This window comes from Embiotoca jacksoni, unplaced genomic scaffold (genome assembly GCF_022577435.1).
Source record: "Embiotoca jacksoni isolate LCO1_2020_lvr unplaced genomic scaffold, fEmbJac1.0.p SCAF_17, whole genome shotgun sequence".
Lineage (NCBI taxonomy): Eukaryota > Metazoa > Chordata > Actinopteri > Embiotocidae > Embiotoca > Embiotoca jacksoni.
Genome location: NW_027185307.1, coordinates 12,740,731 through 12,754,619, shown reverse-complemented (window position 1 = coordinate 12,754,619; position 13,889 = coordinate 12,740,731). Strand labels below are relative to the sequence as shown.

General features: G+C 41.6%; 1 protein-coding gene across 2 annotated transcripts in view; it reads left to right on the top strand.

Moving 5' to 3' along the window:
• The first annotated feature begins 798 nt into the window (after window positions 1–798).
• prex2 (phosphatidylinositol-3,4,5-trisphosphate-dependent Rac exchange factor 2) overlaps window positions 799–13,889 on the top strand; it is an 86,679-nt gene continuing 73,588 nt past the window's right edge. For both annotated transcript variants that reach the window (XM_069151674.1, XM_069151673.1), the window contains exon 1: window positions 799–1,206. In XM_069151674.1, coding sequence (XP_069007775.1) covers window positions 1,069–1,206 — 138 coding nt within the window. In that variant the 5' untranslated portion in view covers window positions 799–1,068. The remainder of the gene's footprint in view (window positions 1,207–13,889) is intronic.

Here is a 13,889-nt window from a genome sequence, read left to right as displayed (position 1 = left end):
CAAGGTTTTGTGACTGAGATTCATTACTCCATTAAGAAACTACTGTACTTTAGTATGAGGGCGAAAATGCAATTAAACTCATTAAAATAATTCAACATAATTTTCTTGCCCAGTTAACTTTTGCAATGGCACACAATCCGTTTTCAGCCTGGTACCAGGTGCACCAGGAGTTCTACAACAAGTGAGGGAACATTTTAGTGTTAACATTTTTTCACTGAATTAATTGAAGTTGAACAAAACATTTTCTCCAAATTTGTGATATGGAGAAAAACGGCGAGGCATGCTTTTCTCTTTTTTTAATCTTCATTTTATCTTTACAGAAATAGGTAGTTATTTTCTTGCAAGTTATATCTTCTCGGATTTATTTTCTAATGTCATGTTAGGTCTATTTGGTTATAAGATAAATAGCTAGAGTATTTTCCCCATTCAGGATTCAGTAGAGTCAAGTTAACTGGAGATAAACAATCCCAGAAGTACATTAATTGTTCCTTCAAATTAAAAACGTGAAATGAGCATTAGGGTGTACAGTGAGTTTCCACCATGTCATTTTTAACAGTTTTCACCGACAATTTTAATAGGTTATAGAGAATCTCTATGATCATGAGAATAATTTGGTTCAATCTCGTGGTCGGGATTTTTTCTTCAAAATCTACTCTGCTCAGCCTTTATTTTGAAAGTACAGGTCGGAAGTCTCAGCCTGCATTACGGCTGACATGACACTGGTCCTCTGCATTGAAGGTTGTTAGGAGGCTGGATTAGGATGAAGATTTAAGGAGTCACATGGACTCATATTTCTAACTGGTATCCAGTTGTAGTGCATTGCCCAGTCACACAGAGTGCTGGAACCTGTCTCACTCTGTTGTGTAACTTTCTTTCTTTTGGTTTTAAAATTTTTTTTATGCGTATTTCGGCACTTTTCTGCCTTACGCGGACTTCACGTACAAACACCGGTTGCCCCTTGAGTTTTGACCATGCTGCAAACTTCACACTTTCGCCACTGAAGCTTGTTTTTGTGATGTGTGAAACTTTGAACTGAAGGAAATAAGCTTTGCAATTCACAAACTCACAATGACTGAGGAGAGCAGAAGTGAGCACAGAGCTGAAAGCGGGAAGGACTTGGAGAAACAGCTCCGGCTGCGAGTGTGCGTCCTAAACGAACTTGTAAAGACTGAACGGGATTATGTTGGGACGCTAGAGTTTCTCTCGGTGAGTGTTGAGAAGAGTTTCTAAATGAGACCATTCAAAGTGCACATTTTACTCCCAAAAATTACCCTCCCGATGAAAACAAACAAACAAAAACAGCCGGCCTGCTTAGTATGCAAGCTGCATCACCCTGCAGAGCAACAGCTCGTCCACTAAGTGTTGGAAAAAACCTGTACGCTGCTGGCTGTTGTGTTGTGAGCAGGATGTCCAATTTATAACTCATAGTTAAAGAGAGTTGTCTATAATACTGAACCCATCCAGCTGATGAAGATATTAACCTTTCAGATTGCAAGTGTGAAATCGGAAGAACAGTCACAAAGAGGCATGGCACAGCTTTAGTTCCTGCCCAGCCAGTGTGGTGTTTAATCCTCCTCTCAGTCAGTTTGAGGCTCGTAGAGGTTTGTCTGACAATCCTGATTTACACACACACACACACACACACACACACACACACACACACACACACACACACACACATGAACCATTTGGGACACGGTAAACCAATCATAACCAAATCAAATGTTTGCAGACAAAGAAACCCTTTTTTGCACTTTTAAATGACCTTATTCTGAAATAGTTTCCACGTTTTCGGCACATCATGGCATGGAGTGCACACATTGAAGTTTATACTTTATCTGACACCTTGATGATCATTGAATATTAGACAGAAATTACATAAAATGAAGGAGGTAATGAGCTAAAGTTGGTCAGGGAAACTTGTTTGATGGCCTCTATGTCCCACCTTAGTATGCGTTTGTCACTCTCAGGCTTTTAATCTGTCTCCTGTGCAGCATTAATGTCACCCCACCTTCCACACAGCATAGACAACACAGAAGAGTGCATTTACTGTAGTTATGCCAACTTCTCAGCGGATGCAGTGGGGTTGAGTTCTGCCAAAGACAGCACCGGTGGACTCGAATGAAAACCACCAGCTCCGCCACTCAGCTGCCAACACATCTCTTGGTTGCTGCATCATAGGAGTTGTGCACTGTCAGCTTAATGACATGATATAAAATAACACCTGACTTCAAAAAAAGGAGGAAGTGAAACTTTAAACCACAGAGCAGTGGGGCGGCCAACAAACAGGTATTTTAACTGCCTGATTTCTGGCTGTTGAGGATGTTAATAGACCTTTGCAGCGAGTACATTAATATGATCCTTGATCTCGTGCTTGACAGTCTGGGCTGTGGGGCTTGGATGCTTTCCGACATATTTTCAAATGCTCAGTGCGATGGGAACTTTGCAGGGAAGAAAGCTGAGGGGGCGCTGCACTCTGTGTCCTTAAGAGTGCAATTTCCCAGACCTTGTGCATGAATGTGTGCACCCCGACTCTCCTCCACCACCACCCAGATGTTTCCCAATGGAGGACAGAGGACTCAGAGAGGGGAAGGAGCTCTGGCCTTTCTTAGAAGTGGCATCACTGGAGGAATGCAGGAGGTGATTGCATGAGTGAATGTGTCCTCTGTCCTGGGAATGGCAATTCGGGGAATGCAGCCACCCCTCCTTTATCTCCCATGTAGTGCTGGAACTGGGATTCATTTCAAAGGTGACTGAACTCAGTTCTGGCCAGGAATGGCGGGATGGAAGCATCAGATTGAGATCTAACAGTGAAAGATAGCTGAGTTGGTTTAGCTGTGTCTTATAGATCATTGGATGATAAGGATAATGATAAAGAAGCTAGAAAGTGAGAGAAAAAGCTTATCTGTTGTTTCTATCTTCTGGGAGATCCTGGAAAGCATCGTGAAAGATGCTCGTGATGATCAAAGACGGCCCTACTGTGGTGAGGGGTCATATTGAAGGCTTTCATCTGATTGCACAAACCTGCCTCCCCTGCTGCCTCAACTACAAACCCCACAATGATCTTTATGTCTAGAGGTCAGATCGGAGGACATCCAGGCTCCCCTCTGTGCGACTCCCTGGTGGGATAATCCAGGGGACTCCAAGCGCCAGCAGGGAGAGGGGTAGACTGGATATTGCTGGAGGGGTGAAAGGGAAAGGGGTTGAGCGGATCACACAGTGGATATTGCCAGGAGGGTGAAGGGTGGTGGTGGTGGTGGGTGGGTGGGAGGGGTTCGGTCTCTGTGAGTGGCTGGGCCTGGGGCCTTTTCTTGTAAACCATATTTCCTGGAGGAGGAATTCCTCCGAAGTTAGGAAATGCTGGAGAACAATGAGGCTCCGGTCAGTAGGCAAAGTTGAACTGAGGAGCAGAGATTGCTGCTACTGATCTGTGGGACCTAAACACAATGCACCACACTCATACTTTACTATTAAGGTAGTTGGAAAAAGAACACGGAGAACAAGGATGATTAGAGCATTTTGTCCCAGGACAGTATGAACCTATTGTGGGAAAATAAGATTACATCTCAAAGGTGTGAGGACTGGAAAGTCTAAATTTGACTTTCTTTGGATTAAAACACCACCTTTTCCACTTTATGTACAAAACTCACACAGAAGTCCAACAGTGGGAGAAAGGCTCCTGTGAAGCTGTTTGAAATATCTCTTTCCTATCTTACATAATGAACAATTACAGCTGGAGATAGTGGGCGGCGGTGGACACTGGTGTTTATCTTGGACAGCTATGAGCCAATAAAATGACAGTCATTCTTAGAATTGCCTCAATGAGAGGAACAAATCAAGACAATATAAGCAGTCACTCTCATGACCTCTTTGCATATGTCTTTTTTTTTTTGTAACGCTGTCAAATTAAATACTTTGCTTAGACTCTTCCATTGTTCACCATTGATAGAGAGACACTGAAAGCCATTTGCTTGCATGATAAGCATTTAGGAGAGAGAATGCGAGGAGTTACAACCGGGGAAACCTTTCATGTCCTGATTCTGGAGGGAGATCTGAGCCACGAGTTAACTTAATATATTCCAAAGAGCTTTGCAGAGCATTAAGTGGTCCCTTAGCTGCTGCCTTCCTCCCCCAACAAAAGCCTGTGTAATGTGAGTGTAATGTTTAAAACATTTTTAATCCCTCGCATGAATTGAAATTAAATAAATGTGGTTTTAAATATTGTAATACTGCAGAATCCCTACTTTAGTTTTTCTCTTAAGAAAACTATTGATCACTGAGGGATGAAATTCAAGAATAACTGTTTATTGCTTGTGTGTTTTCACCTCTTTATAGCTTCATGTGATTATTCTTGACATATTTCCAGGGCTTAATGTGGAAAATTTGTTACAACAAACATCCTAGCAGTCACTTTAAATTGGTCACTGTGAAAATGGCTGCAGGAAGTTGGAAAATCAAGCCTAATGGAGAAAGCAGTCACTAACAAGGAGCATTTCCTGCCTCTCAGAAACCCAGGTGTTCAAGTGAACCCTGCCTGTGTGTGTTTGGACGTTTGACTTCTCCCTCTTAGGGTTTGGATTTGTTTACATCCTGGCTGAGTAGTCACTTCTTTGGCAGAGGCTCCTGGGCCAAGAAGTTTTCTTTTTAGTCTGTAACATATGACCAGTGGCCAGTCCTGAAGGAGATCAGGTCACCGGGGCACGAAGGCGGTTCATATCCTCTGCACAGAAAGCCGATGACCCCAAAGGTCACAAGCTCCTGTTCCTATCCCTTTCCTGTCTGTTAATCTGTAGATGTGGTGCCAACATTCAGCTCCCTCCATGATGGAAACAGGAACAGAAGATTCTGTTAGTCAGTGCATTCGGATATAATGAAAAAACACGTGTACATAAACAGAGAAAACTTTCAGTGTGTATCAGGCGCATGTTGTACTGTATTTATCTCGCAAAGAAGGTACTGCCTAGAGATTACGTCTCCTCATTATGTTGACGTTTGGGTTGTCAAAATAATGCGTTCATTTTAATCACTTAATAAAAAAATAAAAAAATGAGTGTCAAAAAAATGAACACAGATTAATAGCCCTCACTGACGCCCCTGATCCCCATATGGCAGTCATGTTACTGAACATACAGCCGCTTTGTAAACATGATAGAAGCAGATGACAAAAATTGCATGGAAAATGGAAAATATATATTCGAAAAAATAATCTGATGGATCTGTGGATAGGAGCACCAATCTGTGGTATTTGTAAATAAAACAGGTGTTTACTTAATTTCTATTTAATTGATTCACTCATCTACTAAAATCCATTCAAATATTTTAAATACTTTTCATTGCAAATACCGATATGTGATTAATTTAGAATAATTAATCACAAAGTCTCTAATTAATTAGATTATTATATAAAAGCCCTAATTAATATATTTTTGTGCTCTAGTGAAAATCAGATATACAAATTTGAAATGAGCTTTTGTTTTTGTTAAAGTTCAGATATATTGACTAATGGATGTTTGGATGATTAGTGTTTTGCTGGCAGTAGAAAGCTAATTTGTTCATGTTTAAGGGGACAGAAGATAGACATCTTCTCAGATGTTGTCTGGGTATGGAAGAGAGGCTGGATTAAAGAGAGCAAAAACCAAAGTTGTGTATATGTTCGGCATATTCAACACGTATGCTCACATGATGCTGGTGCATTGGGACTGGGCGGTTATGAGACTGGGGGTGAGCTCTTATATACTGCAGAGAGCCTGCCAATGGCCATTTACTGTTGCTCACATCAGTTTGCCTCTATAATGGGCTGCATTTTGTGATAAGAAATACCATGGAAGGGCAGTCTGCTGTTTGCGGTTGTCTTTATTCCTTAATTACTTCCTCTTCTCAGAGCTGATGATCGCCCCATTATAACTCATTCCATACCTCTGCCCTCCTATACGCCTCAAATTTCTTTTCCTTTCTTTTCTGCTGTCACAGCTCTTTCTTTCTTGCGTTTCCCAGACTGAGCAGTGGCTGCATATGTTTGCTTCACTATTTTGGATACTGTGTTCACAAGAAGTGCTTTCTTCCACTTTCATTATACATGAAATCAGTTATGATCCCCATTAAGCTAGAGCTGCATGTTTATCACTGAACAGAACATCGTATGCTAGCAAAGTTAAATGAAGATCTGTCTAAAAATAGTCTTATTCCAGCTACGTAGACACACACACACACACACACACACACACACACACACACACACACACACACACACACACACACACACACACACACACACACACACGTGTGTATGCTTGTAAGAGAGTAAGCAGAAGAAAGAAGTGAAAGGAAGGAGAGAGAGGTGAGATGTTTTTCTCCTTGACTCTTTTTAATTGGATTTGGTCAGACTCTCCTCTCTGAGAACACAGGCAGTCTCTCTCTTGTGTCTGTCCCCCTTGTGAGGCCCCTGAACTGATGGAAGTGGCTCACTTGCATTTTAATTTCACACCGCTGCCACTACACAAGCGGCCTATATTTTACACTATACTTTACATTTTCATAGTCTGCATTCCTGATTATAATGGATTCTCTAGTTGGCCACACGTGCAATAGATGATTGTTTGCACCTTTTAACTTTTGTGTGTGAGGTATTAGTAGATGAATTGTGCAAGATACTGTATGTGTGCCTGAAACTGTTTATCACCCTATCTTAGAGCTGAATCTGTCCTTCAGCCAGCCTGTAGATGAATGATAGTGAGGAATGAAGGCCTCTCCTGCAGAGATTTTTGCATCGGCCTTAATTCCCATATCAATTAAAACATATAGTAGGATAATCCTTCATCTCCCCATTGAGCAATGTTGTGTTGGGAGCTGTTGTGTGTTTTACACATCTTTCAACATTTTATCCGTTCACCTTAACAAAAAAAATCTTTTGCAATTTCTTAGATGCAGCAAATACCAATACCAGGATATATTCAGTACCATGCATTCCTGCATTATGACAAGTTGTTGAAATCTGCTTGGAGTTGCAATCTATGACTTCATTGATAACGGTTTGTTTTTGTTCTGTACACCTTCTCTCTGTCAGTGTATGTTCCCCCTTGCAGATCCTTGCACTGGAGAGAGTTCTTTTGCTTTTGTCTCCGAGGCCATTTTTCAAGCAGGATTTCCTTCCTTCCTGGACCTCCCCGTCTTTACATTGTGCTGCATGTTTCCTGCTTAAACACACTCACACACTCCCCCCCCTGCTGTCTCCACTGGGCCAGGGAAAGCAGCGATGTGCTACAGCTGCCTACTTAGCAACATGGAGCTTCATTGCATAGGCGATAGGGCTACAATACCGTCTGAATCCATTGAGTGTCTGTAGCTCAGGAGGCAGAGGTGGTGCTGTCTCTATGCCCAGAGGAGAAGGCTGCCTTTGATTTGGCCATTGCCAGCTGCCTGGTCACATGGTGGCTACGTGCTACAAGGAGAGCGGTGGCGGGACTACGGTAGACACTTGTCAGGGTGTTCATGGAGAGTGAAGGGGTCATCATCACAAGGAGCTCTGTGTTTTAGCTGCAATGCTCCGCCATAGGAAACACACAGAGTTGTTCAGATCAATTTTCCCTCAGTGCAGAGTGTGTACTCTCAAACCTGCATTGGCACATTTGGAAAATAATGACAATGTTTCTAAGCCAAAAAGACATTCACATGTTGCTCATTAGCCCAATCAATTGTCTCCGAGTCTCCACATTCTCAGATCTGATTTAGTCTTTTTTGATCATGTGAGTCTGATGAAAACATCTAGACATGCTTGCATGTTTCCTCTGTGGTTTCAACTCAGACTTTCCATTTAATTCATGTGTCTGTCCATCCTGCATGTCAGGCTGCAGACATCCAGAGCTGCCCAGACAGACATGATGGGAAATTCCATTTCATTCTCAATTATTTAATTAAGCAGCTGAATGGGATTTACTATAGAGGCTGAAGAGTTACACAAGTGTCTCTTTGTCTCTGTGCATGCTCTGTCTGCAGTCATCTTTTTCATGTCCTTTTTCTTTCTCTCATTCTTTCTCTCTAAATCTATATCGCTAGGAAGAAAACCTCTAACATACCATTATGTATAAATAATGCTTGCGGTCTGTACTGGTGGTTGATGTAGCCATGTTGGCATGGTGCCTCCTGGTCCAGTCATTCACAGACAAAAAGAGGCCATGATGAGCAGAACCCTGCCAGGATGGGGTGTTTGTACGGGTGGGCATACTCTCAACAGTCGTACTTTGGGGTGAATGAGAGTCGGGGGACCAACTGACAGGGTTGTTGTTCACTTCTCCATTGACAGTGTCTGCTTCTGTCATGTGCGAGAGAGGCTGACTCTGCAGGTTCCGTTTTTTTTCTTTGCTAGTTCAGGCTGGAGGTGTGTGTGTGTGTGTGTGTGTGTGTGTGTGTGTGTGTGTGTGTGTGTGTGTGTGTGTGTGTGTGTGTGTGTGTGTGTGTGTGTGTGTGTTGGGGGATGGGGGAAGGGGGAGGGGTTTGGTAGTTTGAAAGCCTCAAGCTGCAATAGGATGAAAAGTCGGGGTGTGTGGCACTGATGCTTGGGAGTGTGCCACAGACTGGGAGACTGAGAATTCTGCCTAGTCATCTTGGAGATCAATACATTGTGCTGGTGTGTGGCTTTGTTTTGGAATTGCCGGGAATCAGCGGGTAATGGTTTGCTTGGCTGCACACTCTCATCTTCTATTCTCCCCGCCTAATGTCCGATTTCACAATTCAAAAGAGCTTCCTTATATGTTAGAGATGCTTCCCTATTGAACAGAGCCACAGCCTGTCAGGCGTTCAGTTCAACTGACATGGCCCCGCCAGCATCATTTTATGCTCATGCGCTCATTTCACTTCAATGTCAACTGTGCAGGTAGCTCAGCGGGAGTCAGGCGCAGACATTGGACACACACATATTCATTAGATAAATTGTTTCTTTCCAGATTTTTAGGAATGTATTGGGTGCCAGGGTCAGCGAAAGGACAGTAATAACATCAAAGCACATCATTCCACGACACTGTGGTGGCGTCTGCCATCTTTTATGCAGTGGTCTGTTGGGGCTGTGCAGGCACAGGGAGGGACAGGAGACGACTGAAGAAGCTAGTCAAAAGGGCCAGCTCTGTCCTGGACAGTCCTCTGGACTCCATAGAGGATGTGGGTGAAAGGAGGATGTTAGCCAAGCTGACATCAATCACGGACAACACCTCTACCCACCTCCATGAGACTAGCAGCTCCTTCAGTGGCAGACTGCTGCACCCTCAGTGCAGGAAAGAGCGCTACCGCAGGTCGATTGTCCCGACGGCTGTCAGACTGTTCAACACCAGCCTAAGATAATGTAGCACTGTGTGTCATAGCACCTGACACTTTTTTTCATCCCGAGTTGTATTTATTTATTTTTGTATATATCGTTTGTGTGTCCTATCTATCTATCTATCTATCTATCTATCTATCTATCTATCTATCTATCTATCTATCTATCTATCTATCTATCTATCTATCTATCTATCTATCTATCTATCTATCTATCTATCTATCTATCTATCTATCTATCTATCTATTTGATCTATTTTATCTATATGAAGTATTTTTCATAACGTTCACAGAATAGTGAGCTCCTGGAGGTGCCTCAAAACACTTGCTGCTTGCTGGTCTAAACTCAAGCCAGATTTTTCCTTCCATTTCAGTCATTTCCTCAAAAGAAGAAGAAAAAAAAAAAAAAAAAAAAAAAAAAAAAAATCCAAATTTCTTCCATTTGCTATCTCTTATCGTCTTTTTTCTGACAGGCACACTTACAGTATGTTGCAAGGCCTGTCCCAGTTATTACATTATCGCCTGGCCTGACTGCAGTTATTTTTGCATAATTGTGATAAATCATTTCCACTGAATACCATTCATTCCATTGGATAAAACTAATAGAAATGTTATATTTCAATCTTTATTTCCACGCTGAGGTTTGACTGGAGCTCTTTTGATGATGTCATGTCATTGCACCCATTTCTCTTGCCATGGTTTAATGAAACATGAGTGGAGAATTAGCACCTCTGTCATACATTGTTTATTTTTGATTATGTCTGTCATTATCAGTAATTTATTCTCATATTTTGTACATTTCTTTTTGACATCATATTTGCTCTGTGCCATTTTTGTTTATAAAGCTTGAATGGGAAACATCATTTTATATTTATATATTCAAATGTTCAATGCCAAGAAGTGTAATATTAAACTGTTATTAGGCTTCTACTATAATAGAACATAAAATGAACAGAAACAAAACAAATAAATCGTTAATCACAGTAATTTGGATGGCAGTTTATTATTACCTAAAATTTGAAGATCATGAAATATATATGTTGCTATGTCAAATCCATACTTCAACACTAAATTATTTATTTTTTGATGTGCATACAGCCTGAATTTTAAACTAAGGTCAATTTGTTTCACTGACAAATGGGTTTTGTTTCCCAGAAGATCCTGTAAAATGACTACTGTCTCTGATCTCTGTAGTTAATTTATAACAAGAGACCTGTGTACATGAGCCCTAATAGCCACTCCCAAGCTGACATATTAACATTCCCCGCTGTATTTATAGAGACTGTTTCCTGTATACATTCCCAGTGGAAAGAAACAGGCCAGTTTGGGAAAACTATTCAGAGGACTAATGAGATGGGAAGCACAGGATGACTCTTGGAGGTGTCATCAGGACCTGTTGAAGCCGGGAGAGGCCTGGCTTGTAGGAGGGCATCACTACAAAGAGCCTTTTCTCTCTTCTCGGATATCTCCCAGTGTGCTCTCGGCACCAGAGACTGTTTGTCTCTGGTCAGTATTTAGGGGAAGTTCAGTTTTTTGCTTGCCAGGAATTTGGGATGTGTACATAGGTATGGCTGTGCAGGAGATTTAACCCTGTGATGTTGAATTCCGGTTTAAAAGCACTTCCTCTGTGCAGGAAGTTTGGTAAAGGCAATATATCCTCCCCACAGGGCTGAGATGTTAAGAAGGCCAAACAAGGTTGTCTTTTTTTCCTTCTCTTCCTCTCCCTCTGTACTTCCTCTCTGTCTGTTTATTCTGTCTGCCTTCTCCCTGTCTATCTCCACTCTGTCATTTTCTCAGCAACAGAGCACTATCAGAGACTCGGGTGCTTTAAACGCTTGCCTGAGGGTGCTGAACTGCTCGCACACCTGTAACCTTCTGTCCTTTATCACAGCGCTTTACTTTATTCTCTGCTGTTATGGGGGAAAGATATACAACAAAGAAATACACACAGACATAGATACAGTACCCAGAAACACTGTTATGCTAATGAGAAAAGCTTCACAGTCTACCGATTCACTCCAGTGGGCTTTGTTGCGTGTGTAGCTGTTGTTCGTGCATCCGTCTCTGGCTTTGAATGGCCTTTGTCTCGTCTCTTTTATTTGTTAACAAGAGAGGATTCCTTTATAGATGGTGGATTGTGATAAATTCATTACCCGTACAAGTGTGCAGACAAATCCCTATAAATTAATATTTTCTTTTGAAACAATCTCACAATATACAGAAAGTGAAAAACAAACACAGGACGTTTGTGTGTGTGTGTGTGTGTGTGTGTGTGTGTGTGTGTGTGTGTGTGTGTGTTTACCAGTCTTCCAGTCATGACAACAAAGCAAATCAGTGAATTGTCAGAGGACAAAAGTGGCAGTTTCTCTAATAGGCACGAAGAAAGGTCTATTCGTTTATCTAGAGAGACAGTTTGCACTGATGGCCAGTGCCAATGAACTCACGTTGGACCTTTTTCAATAGTGAGCAATAGATTGCACATTACAGAAAAAAAAAAAAGAGGTTTAACTCTGGGAACAGTATACGTTTGAAAATTGTGCTGAAAAATGTGTTAGTGCATTTAATATTTTTACTCTTTTTAATAAAGCTGTGTCACCACTTTTATTTTTACTAAGAGCAGGTTGTTCTACAGTTGAACCAATTGATCAACAAGGACCTAAAATGGGTGTCTTACATGGAATACATCAAACGCGCCCCGTGTTCCTGCCCACTCTTCCAATGGTTCTAATTTGAATGCATAAGCAGATGTTCGAGGCTAAAGCTTTGTAGTTCTGACTAATTTCTAAAGCATGGAAGCTGCAAGTTATTTTTTTCCGCTTTTCTAATCAAAGCAACTTGTTGTATAGTTTTGCTCATTTGGATTTGTTTAACACTCTTTTCCTCTCTGAGTGGGTTTCGTGTTCTCATCACAGCTGGTTCTATTCGGTGTGCGTCTGTGTAACATGCATGCATCTCCCCTTTCTTCATTCTCTTCTCCACAAGCACATACACATGCTTTGGTTTGTCAAATATACTGTCCGCCTTTTGAAATGCAAGAATGTCCATCATTGTCCTGCTCTTATGTCATTGCAAGTTTACTTATTTGAGGAAGCAAGTGGCCTGTTTTTGCCAAACTCCTCTGGTGTGATTCATCTGTTTCATTGACAAAGAGATAAACATATGCGGGGGGAGTGGTTTGTCTTCCGCCGATTGTATCTTTCCAGTCTGATCGAAGGATACTGCAGGTGACAGCATTGCATAATATCCATTCACAAAGTGTCCTGAACCAGGTTGGTCGTCTGGTCGGTGTGTTTGCTTTTCTCCTTTCCTATAGGACACTCAAGTCCAGAGGATACAGGGTGTAATTTCAACCACCCAACTCCTGAGCCGAAAGCATACTTCAGCAAACTGTAGTTATTGAGCGAGCTGTCACACATGAGATTGAGGCAGTTTTTTATGCTGTCCAGGCCAAAGCTCAGTCATTGTGAGTCTGTAATAGGAAGGTCTGTGATTTGGCCTGCAGATCAGCAAACTGAACCCAATATCTGCTTCCTGATTCCAATTTTAGTGTGACAGTCGAAGTCAGGTTATCACTTTTGTCATGAGGCAGCCATGATTTCCTCCATCATGTCTTTGTGGCCCTCAGCATGTGGGCCTTTGTTGATTAATGACATGTAGGGCCACATGCTGTGATTTGAAACAATTTATTCAGCACACCCAGCTGCTCTGTAGAGTAATGAAAACTTAAATGTGGTTTTAATGTGTAGTCCCCCCTCAGTGACAATCCAGGTGATTATACCTGGACCTCAAAGAACAAAATTATTTTCTGAGAGTTTTTGTTCATTGTTGGATGCGGTTAAGGATAGAAAAAACATGTGCTGTATGTCCAATATGTAGAAAGGAAAACAGCAGATGATGCTAATTTTTTTTTAAGTGAAAATATTTCACTCACATGCTTTATGTGGGAATGGATGTTATTTTGGAGATGAGAGCTTTCCTTTAATTCTCAATGGAAACAATGCTGTGAGAAAATCCTTGGTCCTCCGCAACTTTTTTCTTCCTCTTTGTCTTCTTTGCTCAACACTTTGCCTCATAATTTTTCCAATTATCTTGAACATATGTTAGTGATGAAATAAAACACTATTTAAACCTCAAAGAATATTCATAAAGTCACATTCTTCCGATGCAACTTTGACTTATTTTTCAGTGTTTTATGCTCGGTTCAAAAAGCCTGTACATTTTTGGTCAGAGAAAGCGTGACGGATCACGAACAGCTCCTGTTGAGCTCTAAAATGCATTAAAGTGTGCTTGTGATTCAGCTGCGGCCAGTGCCCAGACATGGTGGATTCCTGCTCGAGAGCACATCCAGTCCCAGGGAACAAAATATGTCCCCTGGAATTCAATTGTTGTTGTTACCGTATGTGAGGACGAAGACAGCAAGCGTGAAGGAGGATGGTGAAAATGTTTCTCCAATAAATTGACATCAGAAACTTACTTGAATTGTGAGGAAGAGTCAAGAATGAGTCTTCAACACTTTCTCAGCACTTCTGCATGCCTTTGTTTTGAAATTGCTGTAAGAAAATCCATCTTAAATGCAATTAATG